We start from the raw sequence: 22,434 nt of genomic DNA on the forward strand, positions 1-22,434 counted from the left end.
TACCCAAATCCACCCATTTGACACCCCTAGTCTCATTGTACTTTTTTAGCTACCTTTTAGCTTTTTTTATGATACTTTCAGTAAAAAGTTTTCAGTTTCAACTAAATAAGTTGTTTCCAAATGGACTCTAAATCTTGGATAATTTGATTATCTTCTTGAAGATTCAATAATTCACTAAATGATTAGCACAAATATGTAATTTGCTTCCATGTATTCTTTTTGGAAAATATTCAAATACCCCAGTAGAGCATTTGCAGCAGTGGAGCTAAAAAACTATAATGCTATTTTAGCTCCACCAATATACCAAAAAAGCCTTGCAGCAGTGGAGGCAAAGTTATAATTTTTAGTTAATTTAATAGATGTGCACTGTAGCAGACATCTAAAAAAAAAAAAAAAAAATTTATTCAACCTCCGATTAAAATAATGCAACTTACTTTATTATTTTTTTTTTTCATTTCTTTTATCCTATCTCACCGTGCTCTCTCTCATCATCACTCTCAAGCTCAGTTCTCTCATCAAGCTCTCATCTCTCTCATCTCCCAGCCCACGCCGTTGCTGTCCCAGCTCACGCCGTCTCTGTTCCAGCCCACACCGTCGCTGTCCCACGCCATCCCAGCCCACGCCGTCTGTCAAGCTCTCATCTCTCTCATCTCTCAAGCTTTCAGCGCCAACGACCCAAGCCCTGCCCAATGCCGACGACCCAAGCCCCTGTCCAACACTGATGACCCAAGCCCCACCCAGCGCCGATGACCTAAGCCCTGCCCAGCGCCAACGACCCAAGCCCCTGCCCAGCGCTGACCTAAGCCCTTGCCCAACGCTGATTGATCTCTTCGTTCTCTGCCCCTATCTCTCTACTATCTCTCTAATTGGGTTTTATGTTGATGGGTTCTATTTTTATTTTGATGAATGGGTTTTGATTTTGTTGATGATTGATGAATGGGGTTTGTTGATGGTGGCTGGGTTTCTCTGGTTTCGTGGTGGCTTTTGGCTAATTTGATTGTTGATGATGAGTTCTATTTCTATTTTGATGAATGGGTTTTGATTTTGTTAATGGTTGATGAATGGGGTTTGTTGATGGTTGATGAATGGTGGTTGGGTTTCTCTGGTTGATGAATGGTGGTGGCGGCGGTGGTGGTGGAGTTGTGGTGGTGGTTGTGGGTGTGGTCGTGGCTGTGGCTGATAGTAGAGGTGGTTGTGGTTGATGCTGTGGATGTTTTTTGGGTAGTGGATTATATTATTTTATTATATGGGATATATTATTTTATTGTGATATTTATATTATTTTATTGTATTGAAAGCTAAAATAAATCCACTGTTGCAGCATGTGTGTATGTAAAATAGATAAAGTAACTTTTAGTGGAGCTAAAAAGCTAAATTTTTAGCTCCACTGCTGTGGATGCTCTGCTCTCTCATCTCATGTGAAATATGGATCCGAATATTAAATTAATCAATGAGACCTACCCCTTTAAAAAGTTAATGAGATTTAGTGATTTACTATTATTTTTTTATCTGAAGATTTACTATCATGTGTGGGTATAAGTCCCGGTAGTATTTAAATTCATGGTAGGATGGAAGGATAATTCTGAAAAATAATTATTAAAAGAAAATTTAAAGACTGATAGAATCATTGGGTTGAGAATTTCTCAACTTGAGCCATGCACACTATTCCAAACCAAAATAAAACACAATCTTTATTTTTATTAACAACTGAAGAATGCCTTATAAACTTTGCCATGTATCACTTATGCAAGACCAGTTTGATAGCTCAACTCCGGTTTTCAAATCAGTTATTGTACACAAACACAATGTTCATACGCCATAAATTGCTACTTCCATTAGTCAATTAATGGTTGTTCTTATACAAAAGGCAAAAGGAAAAGGTAAATTACAACAAAGCTTCACTACACTAATTTGCAAATAACATTATAAGCTTTTGCCTATAATTGACTGTCTTTCACATAAAATCATAAGTTTCTGTATAAACTAACAACAAAGCTGATATTGACATTCACATCTATATTTTATATATATCTAAAAGTTAAAACATAGCATTTATTGTTGCTACGCTCCAGTTGAGTCACATCAACGTCCACGTCTTATCATTTTTCTTTTCAATTTTCCTTAAAATTTTTTTTTTTTAACATTTACTCTTTTTTTTTTTAAATATTTACACTTTCTTTAACCTTTCTCTATCTCTTACCTTTTCATCTCCCCACTACCCTCTACCTTACCTTTTCATCTCTCCACTATCCTCTACCTTAATATCATTCTTCATCTTTCCCTTCATGTTCCTTTTTTTTTTTTTTTTTTTGGTCCTTTCTTATTCACAACCTCTTACTATAAATTTATCATTCTCTCTTCCATTTTTTACATACTTTTCCCTCACAAAAAAAGGTTCTCTCTCTCTCTCTCTCTCAATTTTTTTGGTGGATTTTTTTTTCCTTTCATCTTTGCTTTTGGTTGATAAATTTGTTGTGTTCTCTAGAACTTTATATTGAGCTGATGCAATTTAGTTTTGTGATTTAAGTTTTCTTTCTCTCTTTAATTGTTAATTTTATTACATGTGCTTTTCTTTAAATTCTTAGTTTGGGTTGCTTTGAATTCACCTATTTTTTTTGACCGAGAATTCACCTATTTAGTTGTTCTATATATGTTATTTTTGTACAATATGACATTTGTTCTATGAAATTCCTTTTAGACTTGATACGTTATCTTTTCATTTGATTTTTTTTTCCTCTCCTTATGTGCAGTGATTGACTTCTAACAAAAATTATTCTATTTATATATTTAGAAATCTATTTCTTCTTAATTCCAATAGTTTAAATTTTGTATGGGCCATAAGGAACAACGGGGTCCATACTCCATAATGCTTTCATGTTCTCCTCGTATTGTGATAAATCTAAGTAGTTGAATAGTGTTGTTTAATTTATTACTATTACATATTTTTTCCTAAAAGCTACATACCATCGATCGTAACACCAAATGAATATTTCAAAGTTCATTTGCATGATTACTTTGCTGTGTGGTGAGTTGAAACATTGTTGGGTAATGATGTACATTAGATTGTTTGTGTAGCCTCCTGACTTGCAAAAGGCAAGTACTGATTTATGCTAAGTTTTTGTTTTTGGTATTCTTTAGAGCTATAATGGTTGATAGGTTTAATGAGGCTCCATTAATTTATGCGAGGCTTCAATGTCACCCAAATGACAAGTAATAAAACAAGACAATTCATGTTTAGTTTTCAGGTTTATTCTTTCAAAAAAAAAATTGCATAGCTTTTTGGTAACCACCAATTCGTTTTGTTAGCTCAACATTATAAAGCAACTTTAATTTAGTTATATGGATGGGGCTTATCATTTTTCATGTTGCAAAAAAAATATATATATATATATATATATATATTCAAGCTAAAATCAATAGTACTATAACAATTGACCATTTAAATTCAGTCATATCCTTTGTATCATTAAATTAATAATATTTCTCTCATTTTTTTAATTTTTAAAAATTAAACATATAATGTTTTAATTAAATACAAATAAATAAAAAATTACTTATAAAATCATTTTTTTTAACATTTATGCTTTCTCCAACATTTCTCATTCCTTTCACATTTTCATCTCCCCACTACCCTCTATCTTAATATCACACTTTATCTTTCCCTTTATCTTCATTTATTTTGTTTCTTCTTATTCTTATCCTCCTATTATAATTTTTTCATTATCTTTTCTATTCTATATTTCTATGCATAATTTTCCCTCACAAAAAATGTTATTTCTCTCTCTTAATTTTTTGGTGGATTTTTTTTTTCTTTGCATCTCTGTTTTAGGTTATTAATTTTTTGTATTTTTAATAACTTTACTTTGAGTTGATGCAATTTAGTTTTGTGTTTTAAGTTTTTTTTTTTCTATTTTCTTTTTTGTTTTCTCTGATTGTTAAATGTTATCTTATTGCATTATAAAAAATATAATATTATTTTATTATATAACATGATTTGGATAATTTTATCATATAAGAATTTTACATAAGTTATATAGACAATAGTAAAACAACGACAACGACAACGACAACGGCAACAACAATAATAATAATATATTTATGAGATAATTCTAAAAAATTTATTATGTGCAACACGCGAGTCTGCGACTAGTTATGATTAAAGCTAAGCTTTACACATTTTCTAACTCTGGGTGATCAGGAGACTTAACAAGCGGCTCAGTGCGTGAGCCCTCCTCCACAATGAGTTTAGAAGAGACTTCGGCTTTCTTGTGAGGATAGATGACATAATGTTGAAATATGAAAATGATGTCAAAGAATATAGATACCTGCAATTGCATATTCCATCAAATAATTAAAATAAATAGAAAAGAAAGCCAAAAAATAGCGATGCCTATAATAGTAGTGTATTCCTTCAATTTTTAAAATTATAATAATGATAATAATAATAATAATTTGTAGAATATCTAGAAATCTTCACCAAAGAAAAAAAGAATAATCAGAAGGATACATTCGCGTGTGGTCTCCAATATATCTCAAGCAAGAAATTAACTTTAAAAGCATAATAGGTTTCTTTTACTTCATCATTCATTCATCATCTTCTGTTTGATGAATTGTACTTTATCCAGAATTTCTAAACATAATTTTCTCATGACTTTCACTAAATTTCTCTCTCTAGTTAAAAAAAAAAAAGTTGGTAGTAATTCTTACATTAAAATGACAACTTCAATTAAAATCTAAGAACAGAATAAGAATAAAAAAGCATAACAAAGTCATCTACCAACTATACTATGGAAAAGAAATTTCGCTTAAATAATGAGGCAAAGAAAGTGAAATAAATTAGAGAAGTGAAAATATTCTATACCAGAGATAGCAATGTCTTCCCTATGTTTCCATAAAAGTTCACCCAAGAATCTGAAAAAAGCAACAAGTTTTAGGAATATATTATGCAAGGAGGATAAATTTAGATGGCAAGATCTACAACTGAGGAAGAATTCAATAAACCTTGATCTATAGATTGCACGGCCATCTGTCCATAATTTGCCACCCCTCCAGAAAAATCGAGTAAAATGTTGCCAATGCTGAACCCATCTGTGCTCTTTCTTGCAAAGTTCATAAACACCTAAATTTCATAACAGTCATTAATACAGTATGAATGGCCAGTCCAACTGCCACTTTAATACCATCACAAAATGTGCAATTACAACCATTTTGATTTAGTCATCTTATGAGGTAAAGAAAACTAAAACACCAAGAGTCAATGACATTTTTCCCTCTATTACCAAATAAGCAAAAGCAAACAATTTTGGAGCACAGCACATTAAGCCATGTCAGCAAGCTATCTTGACTTAACTCATTCAAGTTAATTTCCTCAAATTACTTCAGTTGATGTATTTGCATTACTTCTTAGTTTTTACTACTCTATGATAATAGAAGCATACATTTCAACATCCTAAGTGAAATACAATCAACAAAGTCAAATTTCAAAGGCTTGCACAAACATCCTAATTTTTACAAACATCATAAAGTTCAGAATGATACTGAAATACAGATATATAATGAACAAAGTCAAATTACAGAGGCTTGTCTAAGATCCTTAATTTTACTAGAGAATTATGAAGTTCTCAATTCAGGACGACCCCTCCTACATCAATTAATGTTATCAACACCTCAACATCCAATTGAATTGGAAAATAAAAATATCTGAAAAATAAGGGTTAACTCCCCCCCCCCCCCCCCCCCCCCCCCCCCCCCCCCCCCACCCCCCCCCCCCCTCTTTCCCTGCACAAGTATGGGCTGGCCTGGTCTCCAACCCCTTGTCCTATATATACCCTTTCTGATGCAACCCCAAGAAAAGTTAGTTCCTACATTTTGTTCACTAGAAAAATATTGAGCCCATGTCTGTATGGACTTTTCTCATACAAGTTATTTATCAGATGCGTCTCTCAGCATAGCCAATTGATTAAATTCTTCCTACAACTCCTAAAATATTATAAAAGGACTTTAGAGGGTTCACAATTCTGACCTGGGGAATATATTTGATGACCGTCATAAAAACTTGAATTGAGCTGCAAAAATTTAATACATATAAAATCAGAAAGGAAGTTCAACCACATCTATAAAATCATGAAACAATATAAATTTAGTCAAAGACTGAGCTTTTGTAATGAAGTGAACAGAGAAAATTTAAGCAAGTTTCTGCTAGAAAGGCAAATGGGAAAAAACTAGCTTTATATTCTGCAACACTATACTTCATAAGCAATATAAATTGCAGTAAAGTTGCTTCAAATTATATGAAATGGGCTATTGATGGGTAAAGAGAATGCAATTATCTGCTCCCATATTTGCCCAAAAGAGGACACTTACTGCAGCTGCCTTCTAAGGCTCAAATTTTTCTTCAACACACTCTTTGGGGTCACTAATTTCAACCTAAGCAGCCTTATATATCAGCGGGAGATTTCCCTAATCATGTGAATAGAAGGCCTTTGTCAAGGTTCCTTACGTTCAACCATGGCAGCATGACAAAATTCCAGTAATTCGTTCCCCACCAGCTTAACTGGTCCGCCAAGAAGGCCTTTTCACCACTGCATAGTGAAGAGAGAAGTCTAGAGTTTCTTAGATCTTCCAATACACAAGTTTTAGCAATACCCAAACTGGAAAATACTATAGCGTACATATTGTCATTAACAGAGAGAGTTAAGCTTTAAGAACCGAATATGGAATAACCATATACCCCGTAAAATCTGGGAAAATTGACTGTGTAAAGAGTTTCATAGCCTTTTTTTTTTTTTTGATAACAAAAAAATAACAATAATAAGTACGAGAAATGTAGGGACAACCTCTCGCTCAGACTGCAAAGACTAGAGCAGCAGAGCGGCCTGGCGTCCCACCAAATAATGTGTGCCTATCGCACTATTATCAGAAATAGTGTGCCACGAATTTGAAACCTCTCTTGTGGAAATACCATTCCAGTCAGCGCTCGGCCTTAGGCACTAGCTACTTTTCAACGCCTAAAAATTTACAGCAGAAAAAATGAAGAAATGATAGGACAGCCTCCAATTGATGAAGAAAATTGTCACATGGGCAAACGTCAATAAATTGCATATCAAGGCTCAACTTATTGATGTATCTTATAGAATTAGTGTCACATCCACCTATCCAAACCAGACGTGGAAAATTCAACCTTCCTAGTGCTGAGGCATGACTCAAATCAGATCTTAGAAAGCTCATTGATGGTAAACTTCACTGAAGGAACGGATTTATTATATAAAAGTGAAAGTATGAGCTAAGTTGTAATCCAATTCACTGATAATTTCTCATAAAGTAAAAGAGGGGAAAAAATCATGTCACATTCAATGATCATCCTATGCAAATATGAGCCAAGTTGTCATGAAATTCACATAGGTTGAACTTCAAGTTACAAAAACATAAAGAGAAAAACTTACTTAAAGATGGAGATTAGCCAAAGCCAAGAATGGCTTGGCAAAGCTATGAAAATACATACAGCAGCAAATAACCACACAGCAGAGACAATTCCAATTGTTATCTTGGAAACCTTCTGACTTCCACGCTGTACAAAACCATCAAGAAAGGTCAAGCTTAACACTTGAATCTCTAACCAGATTACTAAGATAAAGAGCTCCCACCACTACAATAAAAGAAGATATGAACTCAATGAGGAAGAGTAAACCACTTACTTCATAGATTGCAATTTGGAACAAGGTAATTGCTGTCAAAAGAACAGCGTGGATAGAGAAAGCGACATCATTTGCAGCTACAGGTATCATCTGCAATAATTAAAATGAAAACAGAACAAGTAAGGGCCAAAAAAATTTTGAAAAAAAAAAAAAAAAAAAAAAAAAAAAAAAAAAAAAAAAAAAAACCCAACCCAACCAACCCAAATCATCCTCTAACGTGCACACAGTTCACCACTTGGATTTTATATAAGGCTAATTTCAGATGTTGCCTTCTTAACTTGTACATTCTGTTTTCTCAAAACCAAACCGAAACAAATTTCCTAGACATTTTACAGAAGTAACTCAGATCCTAGTACCATACTACTAAGTGATTATTTTCATTAAAGAATAATAGTTATAATTGAAAATTAAGAAAGTTAAACAACAAACTACTATTAGAAAGCCTAATCAAGGTGAAGGTATCTCATATATCTAGATATATGCATCTTCTCTCTTACAGTTGTGGGTCTCACACAACTGTAGGACCCATACACTGAAAAGGAGGACTGAAGAATGCATATATTGATGCATAAGATAATTATTGCTAGCAAAAATTCTAATACCACATAAAAAGCCACAACTTTTGCGCAACTATCTACGTTGCATACTGTGAGTGATAGGTTTATTTAAAAATGACACGCTGCCATGTAAGATAATTGCGACAAAAGTTGTGATTTTTTATGTAGTACTAGAATTACTCTAGTTTAGCCACTATCTTTTGCGCTAGTCAGCAATGGAAGATATGCCTCACCAGCTACACAAGTCGGCAAAACAAACAAACCCAATAATAAATTTTGATTTTGATTTTGATTTTGAACTTGAATTTTCCATGAAAATCAAAAGCAAACATCACTATCAACATCCTATAGACTACATGAATACTTGGTAGAATCATCAAAATCTTTAATCTTTTTTTCTAAAAACTTAAATCGTTGATTACTTTTTTTTGCTTTTGGGTATGTTAATTTAACAAGAAGAAAGCACGAACCTGGTCCTGGCCATATTTTTCAAAGTATTGCTTCTGAATAGCGGAGCTAAAGTAGAGGGCCGCGTTGTATATGAGATACGAAGAGTGCTTCGTCAAATTCAGCACCACGAAATCGAAGTTCAACCCCACAACACTGCGTTCACACCCCCAACAACAACAACAACAACAAAAACCCAAATAATAAAATTTAAGAAAAATACACGTATGAGTTGGAAAACGAAATTCAGGCTGAGAAAAAAAAAAAAGAAGGTGGGAAATTTGTTGTGGTATAGGAAATACCTTTTCCTACGAAAATTCAAGATGACTTGCGGGTAGAAACTGATGGACCATGATACGAAAGCTGTCCATCCTAGTACCTCGTACGTGATTTTTAGAGGAATTGAATTCCAGTTTGCCATTTCTCTCTCTCTCTCTCCTGGTCTGACTTCTGAGTTAGAGAGAAGAAGTGAGGATTTTGAAGAAGCAAGGAAGGAAAAGAAGGAAGTAAGTCTTTTAATTTTAAATACTGTTTTTCCTGGTATAAGTGACCGTGCACCGTCTGCTACATGTAAATGTGGGGCCGACTGAAAATTTTTGTATTTTGACAAAAATTAAGACTAAGTTAATTGTGGAATGAAAAATCAAAGTCTTACTTTTGGTAGTAATTTTCTCCCCCATTTTAGCTAATAATCACCTTTTCTTTTCATCCATGTTAGATTTCTTATTTTAAATCCTATTTTATTTAAACATTATTTTTTTTCGTTTATTTTTTTATTATTCCTTTTATTTCTCAAAACATTCACTTTACTTTGTCAAAATGGTAACCACACAAAATCAATAAACAAATGTTTTGGAAAGGAATAGTACTCCCTAAAATTGGGAACAACCAAAGCTAAAACACATATTGAAAGGGAAATTGATAAGCTAATGCCGATAAATTTTTGAGTGTTTTGGTTTTTGTTACCCATTCACCTCTTGCCTTATTTTAGGTAACCTACTATTAATGCTCTAGGGTAGTGTTCCTTTTTTTTTTTCCACTAAAGAAATTCATAATTTGTTGTAAATTGTTCTTTTGGATTAATTCAATAGTTAAGGGAGGGTGATTTGAATTCTAAATAGCTCTCTTGGAAATACCCAGTAATGTCATTTAAGGTACAAGGTTCTTGGCATCACACATTCCCCTTTTTTTCTTTTTTCTTTTTTCCTTATAAAATAACTACAATTTAAAATGGATAAAAATCAAACACATATAAAGTAGGGAGGGGTGTGCATCAAACCCACAAACCCTACGAGATTTACCCAATCAACTCAACGCTTCAGGTTGATTTGTGTGGGTTGAGTTAGAATTTTATATTTACCCTTGGCTCTAGTTAGGTTTGGGTTCATAGTTTTCAACCCATTTAACTCAACCTAATCCACCATGCATATAAGTTTATTTTATTGCTATTATTTAAAATTTTATTTTAATAGATTTTGGTAATTTTTATAATTAATTTGGATGAATTTGAAAATTTAAAATATAATTTATACATATTATATGAAATGTAAAAAATTATTGAAAAAAAGTCTTAATAATCGATGAAATCCTAGTCTTTTACAATGCATAAAACATGTATACACAACCCTTTAAACCCAACCCCAACTCAATCTGACCTATATGGGTTAGGATTGGATTGGGTAGATAAAGCCCTCCAACCTAATTTGTGCACACCACTAAGCCCTAACATTTTTGAGACATAAAGTACAACATTCAATGCATTCTTAGATTTTTATTATTAAAAAAAAGTATAATTTTTTAGAGACAAAAGTGTTTAATAATTTTTTTTTTTTTTAACTATGGAATTGATATATATATATATATTAGAATTTAATTGATATGACATAGTAATTGATATTAATAAAATATGTTAATTTTTGTAGAAATAATAAAAATAATGTTAATAATAAAATATGGATGCTGCACTCACGATTTATTATCAAGTAATACGAAAAGGAAAAGAAAAAGAAATATATATATATATATATAAATTCTGTCGTAACATTGCTATAACAGCTTATCTTTGTCAGCCAGTCAGCAGATTGCATTGCGTATTAATTTGGATGAACCAAGACGTTACTAGCGTTACATCCAGTCAACCTCCTCCCTTTATGGGCTTTTTGGCTAAGATCAAACCCACTTTCGCTCCATTCTTTGGCTGACTTCATGACCTTCAAAGCAACTCCTCATTTCCATTAAGCAAAAAGGAAAAGAAAAGCAACTCTTCATTTCCTGTTGTTATCCACTTTATTCTCTTACTTTTCCAATTGCACTACCTTCCATACTCTTCTTGTATGGAATGTTGGAGTGGGCCGTGTGTGGCTTGAATTGCCACAAGCCCACATCCTCATTGCCTAAGTCGGTCACTATTTGACCAACTCCTATTTGGAATAGTAACCCACAACTTTAGCCGACTTTGACATATATATATATATATATATATATATTATATTTGTAGTGTAGCTGTGAGAGATTCAAGACAAATTCCAATTAACCTAGTGAGCAAGCCGCATGAGAGAAAATAGAGAAAAGAGAGGCAGTCAGCTTCTATTCTTATTTTTTATGTGAGAGAGTGCTAGGGTGTAATTGGGATTTGGGTTTCTTGAGAGTGTTCTTGTGCACTATTGTATTTTCCCTGATAATAGTGAAATCCCTGCAACTCCGTGGACGTAGGCAAATTGCCGAACCACGTAAATATTGTCTTGTGCGTGTGATTATTTTCTTTGACGTGTGTTTTCTCTATTTGTTTTGTTTCTCACAGGTTAGGAATTTTTGGTTAAATTCCCTACAACTGGTATCAGAGCCTAGGGTTAGGTTTGAGTGGGAACAATGGCAGAGGAAGCAGGAAAGGCGTCTGGAATAGAAAAGTTTGATGGCACAGACTTCGCGTATTGGAGGATGCAGATTGAAGATTATCTCTATGGGAGGAAATTGCATCTGCCTCTTTTGGGGACAAAACCTGAGGCTATGAAGGCTGATGAATGGGCTCTTCTTGACAGACAGGTATTGGGAGTTATTAGGTTAACTCTGTCTAGGTCTGTTGCACACAATGTTGTAAAGGAGAAGACCACAGCAGATCTGATGAAGGCTTTGTCTGGTATGTATGAAAAGCCGTCAGCAAACAATAAAGTGCACTTGATGAAGAAACTGTTCAATCTGAAGATGGCAGAGAATGCATCAGTAGCACAACATCTGAATGAATTTAATACTATCACAAATCAATTGTCGTCTGTAGAAATTGATTTTGATGATGAGATTCGTGCTCTGATCGTCTTGGCTTCTTTGCCAAACAGTTGGGAGGCAATGAGGATGGCAGTAAGCAATTCTACAGGAAAGGAAAAACTCAAGTACAATGATATACGAGATTTAATTCTGGCTGAGGAGATTCGCAGAAGAGATGCAGGTGAATCCTCAGGATCTGGTTCTGCCCTAAACCTTGAGACAAGAGGCAGAGGTAATAACAGAAATTCAAATCGGGGCAGATCAAAATCCAGAAATTCTAATCGGAACAGAAGTAAATCTAGATCAGGCCAACAAGTACAATGCTGGAATTGTGGGAAAACAGGTCACTTTAGGAATCAATGCAAAAGTCCTAAGAAGAAGAATGAAGATGATTCTGCTAATGCTGTAACAGAAGAGGTACAGGATGCATTACTTCTTGCAGTAGACAGTCCACTTGATGATTGGGTTTTGGATTCAGGAGCTTCGTTTCATACCACTCCACACCGAGAAATCATACAGAATTATGTTGCAGGTGATTTTGGTAAGGTGTATTTGGCTGATGGTTTAGCCTTGGATGTTGTGGGTATGGGAGATGTTCGAATATTGTTGCCCAATGGGTCTGTTTGGTTACTGGAGAAGATTCGACATATTCCTGACCTGAGGAGGAATCTGATTTCTGTTGGACAACTTGATGATGAAGGACATGCAATACTATTTGTTGGTGGTACTTGGAAGGTTACAAAGGGAGCTAGGGTATTGGCTCGTGGAAAGAAGACTGGTACTCTGTACATGACCTCAAGTCCAAGAGACACAATTGCAGTTGCTGATGCAAGTACTGATACAAGTCTATGGCACCGAAGACTTGGTCACATGAGTGAGAAAGGGATGAAGATGCTGCTGTCAAAAGGAAAATTACCAGAATTGAAGTCCATTGATTTTGACATGTGTGAAAGTTGCATCTTAGGAAAGCAGAAAAAGGTGAGTTTCTTGAAAACTGGCAGGACACCGAAGACTGAAAAATTGGAGTTAGTACACACTGATTTGTGGGGGCCTTCTCCGGTTGCATCCCTTGGAGGTTCAAGGTACTACATCACTTTTATTGATGACTCAAGCAGAAAGGTATGGGTTTATTTTCTGAAAAATAAATCTGATGTATTTGAAACCTTTAAGAAGTGGAAAGCCATGGTTGAGACAGAAACAGGTTTAAAAGTAAAATGTTTGAGGTCAGATAATGGAGGAGAGTACATAGATGGAGGGTTTAGTGAGTATTGTGCTGCACAGGGAATTAGGATGGAGAAGACCATTCCTGGGACACCACAGCAGAATGGTGTGGCTGAGCGCATGAATAGAACTCTCAATGAGCGTGCTAGGAGTATGAGGTTGCATGCTGGACTACCAAAAACTTTTTGGGCTGATGCTGTTAGCACTGCAGCTTACCTGATAAACCGAGGACCTTCAGTTCCCATGGAGTTCAGACTTCCTGAGGAGGTTTGGAGCGGTAAAGAGGTAAAGTTTTCACACTTAAAAGTTTTTGGTTGTGTTTCTTATGTTCATATTGATTCTGATGCTCGTAGTAAACTTGATGCAAAGTCTAAAATATGTTTTTTCATTGGCTATGGTGATGAGAAATTTGGCTATAGGTTTTGGGATGAACAAAACAGGAAAATCATCAGAAGTAGAAATGTGATATTTAATGAACAGGTTATGTACAAGGACAGGTCAACTGTAGTGTCAGATGTTACAGGGATAGATCAAAAGAAATCTGAGTTTGTCAACTTAGATGAATTGACTGAAGGTACTGTCCAGAAAAGGGGTGAAGAAGATAAGGAGAATGTAAATTCACAGGTAGATCTGAGTACACCTGTAGTTGAAGCCCGCAGATCTTCCAGGAACATTAGACCTCCACAGCGTTATTCACCCACTTTAAATTATCTCCTGTTGACTGATGGTGGTGAGCCAGAGTGTTATGATGAAGCCTTGCAAGATGAGAATTCAAGCAAGTGGAAGTTAGCCATGAAGGATGAGATGGATTCCTTGTTGGGGAATCAAACATGGGAACTAACTGAATTGCCAGTAGGAAAGAAGGCTTTGCACAACAAGTGGGTATACAGAATAAAGAATGAGCATGATGGTAGCAAACGTTACAAAGCCAGATTAGTTGTTAAAGGGTTCCAGCAGAAGGAAGGCATTGACTACACAGAAATATTTTCTCCAGTTGTGAAGATGTCAACAATCAGACTAGTACTGGGAATGGTGGCTGCAGAAAACCTACATCTTGAGCAGTTAGATGTGAAGACAGCATTCCTTCATGGTGACTTGGAGGAAGACCTTTACATGATTCAGCCAGAAGGGTTCATTGCTCAAGGACAAGAGAATTTAGTCTGCAAACTGAAAAAGAGCTTGTATGGCCTAAAACAAGCTCCAAGACAGTGGTACAAGAAATTTGACAGTTTTATGCATAGAATTGGGTTCAAGAGATGTGAAGCTGATCACTGTTGCTATGTTAAGTTTTTTGACAATTCTTACATCATATTACTGTTGTATGTGGATGATATGCTTATTGCAGGGTCTAGCATTGAGGAGATTAATAATCTGAAGAAGCAATTGTCCAAACAGTTTGCAATGAAGGATTTGGGAGCTGCAAAGCAAATCCTTGGTATGAGAATCATTAGAGACAAGGCTAATGGTACATTGAAGCTTTCACAGTCAGAGTATGTGAAGAAAGTTCTCAGCAGGTTCAACATGAATGAAGCTAAACCAGTGAGCACACCCTTGGGTAGTCATTTCAAACTAAGCAAAGAACAGTCACCGAAGACAGAAGTAGAAAGGGATCATATGAGCAAGGTGCCCTATGCCTCAGCTATTGGCAGCTTGATGTATGCTATGGTATGTACAAGGCCAGACATTGCACATGCAGTGGGAGTTGTGAGCAGATTCATGAGTAGGCCTGGAAAGCAGCATTGGGAGGCAGTCAAGTGGATTCTGAGATATCTGAAGGGTTCATCAGATACATGTCTTTGCTTCACAGGTGCAAGTTTGAAACTGCAGGGTTATGTAGATGCTGATTTTGCTGGTGATATTGATAGTAGAAAGAGTACTACTGGGTTTGTTTTTACTCTGGGTGGTACAGCTATATCATGGGCTTCAAATCTACAGAAAATTGTTACTTTGTCTAGTACAGAAGCTGAGTATGTTGCAGCAACTGAAGCTGGAAAGGAGATGATTTGGCTACATGGTTTCTTAGATGAATTGGGTAAGAAGCAGGAGATGGGCATTCTACACAGTGACAGTCAGAGTGCAATCTTTCTTGCCAAGAATTCGGCTTTTCATTCAAAGTCGAAGCACATACAGACAAAATACCACTTTATCCGTTACCTTGTTGAAGATAAGCTGGTAATGCTTGAGAAGATTTGTGGATCTAAGAATCCGGCAGACATGTTGACTAAGGGTGTCACTATTGAGAAGTTGAAGCTGTGCGCAGCTTCAATTGGTCTTCTAGCTTGAGGACAGGAGGATGAGTTGCAGGGATGAAGGACTGTGTTATGGAGGATTGTGGCTAATGTTTGCAGCTTGTGAGCCCTTAAGGGCTAAGGTGGAGCTGATGGAGGAGTTTGCTCGTGTAGCTTGATCAATTCAAGCCAAGGTGGAGATTTGTTGGAGTGGGCCGTGTGTGGCTTGAATTGCCACAAGCCCACATCCTCATTGCCTAAGTCGGTCACTATTTGACCAACTCCTATTTGGAATAGTAACCCACAACTTTAGCCGACTTTGACATATATATATATATATATATATATATTATATTTGTAGTGTAGCTGTGAGAGATTCAAGACAAATTCCAATTAACCTAGTGAGCAAGCCGCATGAGAGAAAATAGAGAAAAGAGAGGCAGTCAGCTTCTATTCTTATTTTTTATGTGAGAGAGTGCTAGGGTGTAATTGGGATTTGGGTTTCTTGAGAGTGTTCTTGTGCACTATTGTATTTTCCCTGATAATAGTGAAATCCCTGCAACTCCGTGGACGTAGGCAAATTGCCGAACCACGTAAATATTGTCTTGTGCGTGTGATTATTTTCTTTGACGTGTGTTTTTTCTCTATTTGTTTTGTTTCTCACAGGTTAGGAATTTTGGTTAAATTCCCTACATGGAAGTTATAAGATAGCTTTTAACTTTTTGTTTTATATTATGTAAATAAGTTACTGAATCCGGATGATCAAATTTAAAATAAATAAATAAATAAATAAATAAAAAGAAATAAAAACCAATAATAAGACTTATTTAGATATTAATTTTTAAAATAATGTGAAAATTGTGGTATAAAAAAATATTTTTTGAGTACTCATAATACAAAAAAAAATTATTTGATATCATGTGTCTATAACATTTTTTCACTGAGTGTTTGATATAAATATGTACTTGTGTTTTATGTGTTTTCAACATCACGTGGGTCCAATGATTGGAAGTAAATTCTTTAGTTATTTCTATTTATTAATTTAAAAAAAAAAACTTATTTTGATAATGATAATAACACAAGGCCATTTGCAGTTGTTTGTATATGTGGTTTGTTCCATTCATGCTTTTATACAAGAGAACTCCACTTCACTACAAAGTTTAGGCTTTTTTGTAGTTGTACTCTAGTTATATAATTTATTATAAATCTTGTTTAAAACACTATTATTATTTTCGGGTATGTTCTAATAAATATTATTGTTTACTCAAAAAAAAAAAAAATAGAGATGTTTATCTTACATTGGTTGTGTGTGTCTAGTGTCCGCTATTTATAATCCCAGTCTACAACTACAAAGGTTAGGACATTTTGTAATTGTACTCTGGTTATGTAATGTATTATAAATTCGGTTTAAAATACTATTATTATTTTCATATGTGTTCTAATAAATATTACGTTTACTCAAAAAAAAAAGGGATGTTTATCCCACATTGGTTGGGTGTGTCTAGTGTTCGGTTTAAAATACTATTATTATTTTCGTGTGTGTTCTAATAAATATTACTGTTTACTAAAAGAAAAAGAAAATAGAGATATTTATCCCACATTGGTTGTGTGTGTCTAGTGTCTGTTGTTTATAACCTTAATCTACAACTACAAAAGTTAGGCCCTTTTGTAGTTGTATTCTAATTATATAATGTATTATAAACTCAGTTTAAAACACTATTATTATTTTCGTATGTGTTCTAATAAATATTAATGTTTATTAGAAAAAAAAAAAGAATGTTTATCCCACATTGGTTGTGTGTGTCTAGTGTTCGCTGTTTATAACCCTAATCTACAACTAACTGAGTCCAAATCTTATGTACCACTCTTCCTGCTCCACTTTATACTCCACCAATAAAAGCTTGTCACGTATTCACCTAATTAATTAAATACTACCATTAATTAATAATGATAATATTAATAAGTCAATAACGATAGTATTTAATTAATTATGTTAACATATGGCAAGCTTTCATTGGTGGAGTATAAAGTGGAGCAGGAAAAGTGGGACAGAAGTTTTGAATTCCAACTATAAAGGTTAGACCCTTTTGTAGTTGTATTCTGGTTATATAATGTATTATAAACCCGGTTTAAAAAACTATTATTATTTTCGTATGTGTTCTAATAAATATTAATGTTTACTGAAAAAAAAATAGGGATGTTTATCCCACATTAGTTATGTGTGTCTAGTGTTCACTATTTATAACCCCAATCTATAACTACAAATTTGTAGTTGTGCTTATTATTTTCGTGTATATTATAATAAATATTACTGTTTACTAAAAAAAAGAAAGCTTTTATATAAGAGAAGGTAATTGTGCTGCATCGAAAGTATTTAATATGACTCCAAATGATTCGGGATAAAGGTCTCAAGTTCAAATCTTTTAATGGGAAGTGTTTGGGGAAAACCCCATGTCCTGGTTCAATGCTCACTAGTGCCCTTATGATATTGAGATAACAACTATGACTCACTAGTTCCCTTACTTGTAAGTCTAGATTCAGTAGATAGAATACTACCATGGTAACGTCTAGATATGGTAGTCACTCTAGTCACCTCTTCCTACCCTTTTTCAATTACCAAAAAAAAAAAAAAAAAGACTGCTACAACATGTGAATCCATAACTGCGAGCTCATATATTATAAGAGAGACAAAACTTAGTCATGTGTTGTATCTTAGGTTTAAGTTTCACAAATAAATTTAAACACGTGATTTCAATACAAAATGTGTTAATTCAATTAAGGGGAAAAAATAGAAGAAGAAAAACTAATTAGAAAGATCATATTAATCCTTTTATGATGGATAAGCAAGGCCAGCAGCCTCAAATCAAATGATTGAACTTGACCGAAGTGAGAACTTTGTAATACAGATGGTATTAGCAGTACCTCTTCTTCAGGAATCTATAAAACCATATAACAAACCTGGATAAATGTACTGTTAAATTAGCTTCCCAATATTGTTCATTCGGACCACTGCCCTTTTATAGCTGTTATTTCTGTTTAATTTCGTGCCAAAATCTGTTTTCTATTTTTCTCTTAATTTTTTTTTTCTATTTAAAGAGACAGAGCCTGTCTATATATAATTAAGTAGAATCATTTTCTCTTTCTTCTAAAAAAAAAAGTAGAATCATTTTCTCTAATTCTCAACAAAATATGACTATTTGATCAAAACCATTTCTATCTTTATGCATCTTTCTTCATTCTTTTTCAAATTTAAACACATGACTACATTAGATTTTTTTATAAAAAAAACATATAACTACATTAAATTTATTTGTCCTTAAAAAAAATTATATTATTTATATTTCATTGATATGTTTGAATTTTTGTGAAAAAAAAAATTATAAAAAAAAGAAATTAAACTTAAATTTTGTACCCAATAAAATTATCGAAAGTTCTATAAATATAAATCTAATATACGTGAAAATTTAAATAATTATTAAAAATTTAAGACATTATTTTCTGGTCCAAAAAAATAAAAATCTGAATAATTACAGGAAGTTGAACCCCACAGGCCCAAACCCTGAGCTGACTGACCAGCCCAAAGCTTTTCCATGAGCAAAATTCCTGTGCAAATGAGAAAGTGTTTTTGAAAAGTAAAAATAGTCAAAATCCCCATCAACAACAAGAACACATTTCCAGCAAAACCCAGAGCACAGAAAACAAAATCCCAATTCAATGGCGAATTCACTGATTATCAAAACCTTAAACTCAATCAAAAGAAACCCAAAATTCCTCACAACATTCTCGTCCCAATCTCAAATCCACACTCGTCTCTTCACTTCCATTGCCACCGCCCAAGAGCCCCAATCCGAGGACCCATCTTCGTCGACCTTCACATTCTCATCCGATGGAAAAACCCACAAAAACGACAACAACAGCAGCATTTACGTCAAGGCGCCGAGCTCCAATTCCCAGACGACATCGTCGTCGTCCGTGACGATGCCGATGTCGTTTATGACTGGTTCGATAGTGGGGAAGAGGTTCTACAACGAGGTGAAGGTGAGAGAGTCCGAAGATGGGGTTGGGTGGTCGGTGATGCTTGATTACCGGACGCTCAAGACACCATCGAAGAGGCCTCTCAAGCTCCCTACTTTGCCTCTCGCTAAGGCTGTTGCTGCCGAGTGGGAATATCAGGTTTGTGGTTTGTGTGTGTGTGTGTCTGCACCTTTGTTCTTATTGTGTTGCATTTGGTATTACGTATTAGTTTCAATGTATGTGTTATTTGAGTGGAATGTTTTTGTGGGTCTTTTTGGATTTGGTTTAGCTCAAATGGGTTGCCTTCAAAATTAGTGTTTGCGTTAGATTTATGGAGACTTATTATTGACTAGATTTGTATAAAAATTCGAGCTATCTTTCTGTGTTTTGTGGTTTTTTTTTTTCCTTGAACTTAAATGGGTTGTCTTCAGTTTTTCCTGAGTGTTGGGATTGTGCTATCTAATCCGAAATGGATACTTTTTAGGGTGTTTTGGGTTTACTCATTACCGTAACACATAGGCTCTTAAAAACTTGAATATTTTTTCTTTGCTTTGGGTTATACACTTATACTTATGTTAGAAATGGGTTGCTTTTATGATTTTTGCGTGATTTGGGAGTTTGATCTCATTTTAAATGGGCCTTGGTTTTTTGAAATTCCTGATTTTTTGTGAATAACATTTTTTTTTTTTTTTATAGTTTATATTTTTGAAATTCCTGATTTTTTGTGAATAACATTTTTTTTTTTTTAAGTTTATATTTTTGTTCATTCTGGAATTATTTCTGAACTTGGAGTGTGTATCTTTATGTGCTGGGGGGCTGTGTATTGAGATGTTAATTATTGTAGGAAACAGATGGGATCAGACCCTTCTCGATGCCTCTAATGAAACTTGCTTGTACTGCATTGGAAAGAATTCCACTCACACGACCTAAGGTTATTGAACATTTGATGAAGAAATTTAATCAAGATCTGGTCTTCTGTCGAGCTCCGGATGATAATATTCTGACAAGAGGCGTCCATGGTATGTTATTCTACTGACCTGCTCCAGCTTGATTTAAATTATCTTGTGCATTTTGAATTGGTGTGATAATTCTTCAGACTTCAATGCATAGCAATGAGGCAAGTCATGTATTTCAGTCTCTTATGAGAAATGACATTTTTTTTTTTTGCATCACTCTCCAGGTGAGCTATGTTATTTAAGCTATAAATATCACTTTTGATTCTTCATGTGTGTAAGAATTGGAGTTTTTACTGAAGAAGTACATTAAAGCCTATGGAGTTTTAGGTTTAGAGGCATTTAATATGTTTCTCTTAGTTACTTGGACAAAATTTAGTGTAAATATTCCCTTTGGGTTTCCTAATCATGGCTTGGTTGGTCTCTATATTGCCTGTACATGTGAAACTTTTTAATGTCAAGAGTGCCAGTGAAATTTCTCCTGATCCTAGAATTTACAGTGCCAAAAAGTACTTAAAATAGTGACCCATATGCTTTATTTAATGTCTTTTTTTAGAGGACATTATTTTTTGTCCACTGCTAATGAATGACATTGTTACCGTATTATACCAGATTTACTACAGTTGAGGAAGATTGGGGTTCCTGCTTGAAATTCTTGTTGTATGAATAATGTATTTCTGTTCAGCTTATTGTAATAAGGTCAAGACTGACCATTTGTTATAGTAGGTCGGTGCAAAATCGAGTTTTATCACTGCCTATTTTTGGCCAGGTCTTTATAGACCGTTTGTCCAAATTCTTAAGATAAGTATTTTATTTTTTATTTTTTATTATTATTTTTTTATGGCTGAAACTGAAACTACCTTAAAAGTTTTAATAAGTATTGTATGTATTTTTTTTATAAAATAAAAAAATTAGGACACTTGGTTTTTAACTTTTTATATCATCTTTGTGTTTCACATAAAATAGCCTATGCATAATCTTTTAGCGGACATGGATCTTTTCATGTTAAATTTTAATGGTGTATTGTTATCTGACCTATAGTGCCTTCAATTTTATTTTAGAACGTCAGGTGGAGAAAATTGATCCTTTACTTGATTGGGTAGAGTCCGAATTTGGCTTTAAGCCTGTTGTCTACTCCAGCTTTTATGGTGGAAAGCAGGAGGATGGTCTCATAAAGGCCATAGAGAACCTTCTGAAGAAAACAGATGACTGTGAATTGGCAGCAATTGATGCTATGGCATCTGCGGCACATTCTTTGATTATTGCGATCGGGATCTGTCGTGGGAAATTGCAGATTGAGGACGCAATTGAATTGATTAGACTTGAAGAAGATTTGCAGGTTCCCATTACTTAAGTCACATCCTGCTTCTCTCTTTTCCCTCATCCCAACCGTGTTTCTCTCTCTTGAACACACACACGAATGCACTTACCGACTTTACGATGTAGGCTATGACTTGCTCTTCCAAACAGTTACAGCTCTTTCTTATATCTATGCAGGTGGACAAGTGGGGTCTTGTAGAAGGAGGCCATGATTTGGATATTGCTGATCTCAAGGTACAGATCTCATCAGCTGCCGTATTCCTTGGCCTTTCCAGGAGGATATAACCCCTGTACATCTTTTACTCTTTTTGTCAATTATTATTTTAAAAGAGCTAGATTTTTAGGCTAGTTTTAGCTCTTTGGTTGTTGTAGATCTATACAACTTTCATGCATGTAATGCTCAATTTTGTGAGAACTTGGAAATGATTGCCATTGGAATGCGGATGCACTGTAATTCATCTTTGCTTAAATAATAGAGAGAATAAATGGTTCCATTGTATTCTTATGGCCAAGGAGAATTCATCTTCGACTTGAATAGTAAGTATTTTGCAATCAGAAAGTGCAACTTCTCGAACAATTACACAGGAATTTCATTTAAAGGGGAAGATGACATGTTGTTAGTCACGTGCTGAACTAATGCATATCTGCAAAACCAGTCACTCTTTAGAAGCATACCTGCTTGTCAAGGATCTTCTTTGCAGCATTGCACACATAGTGGTGGTTGCTTCCTGATATCGCA

General features: G+C 34.5%; 2 protein-coding genes across 2 annotated transcripts; one reads left to right on the top strand and one right to left on the bottom strand.

The window, feature by feature from the left end:
• Positions 1–4,065: 4,065 nt before the first annotated feature.
• On the bottom strand, positions 4,066–9,191 carry LOC115976530 (cystinosin homolog). The gene is made up of 8 exons (XM_031097856.1): positions 9,001–9,191; positions 8,722–8,854; positions 7,695–7,784; positions 7,443–7,567; positions 6,023–6,065; positions 5,002–5,119; positions 4,862–4,911; positions 4,066–4,325 (listed from the first exon to the last, which is right to left on the bottom strand). The coding sequence occupies exons 1-8, from the start codon at positions 9,117–9,119 to the stop codon at positions 4,170–4,172; spliced, it is 834 nt and encodes a 277-aa protein (XP_030953716.1). The 5' UTR covers positions 9,120–9,191; the 3' UTR covers positions 4,066–4,169.
• A 9,786-nt stretch (positions 9,192–18,977) lies between these two features.
• Positions 18,978–22,198, top strand: LOC115976531 (ATP synthase mitochondrial F1 complex assembly factor 2). Its single transcript, XM_031097857.1, has 4 exons — positions 18,978–19,581; positions 20,267–20,441; positions 21,437–21,714; positions 21,873–22,198. Exons 1-4 carry the CDS (start codon positions 19,123–19,125, stop codon positions 21,978–21,980), a joined length of 1,020 nt encoding a protein of 339 aa, XP_030953717.1. The 5' UTR covers positions 18,978–19,122; the 3' UTR covers positions 21,981–22,198.
• Positions 22,199–22,434: the final 236 nt, after the last annotated feature.

The sequence above is a fragment of the Quercus lobata genome, chromosome 2, assembly GCF_001633185.2.
Source record: "Quercus lobata isolate SW786 chromosome 2, ValleyOak3.0 Primary Assembly, whole genome shotgun sequence".
Lineage (NCBI taxonomy): Eukaryota > Viridiplantae > Streptophyta > Magnoliopsida > Fagales > Fagaceae > Quercus > Quercus lobata.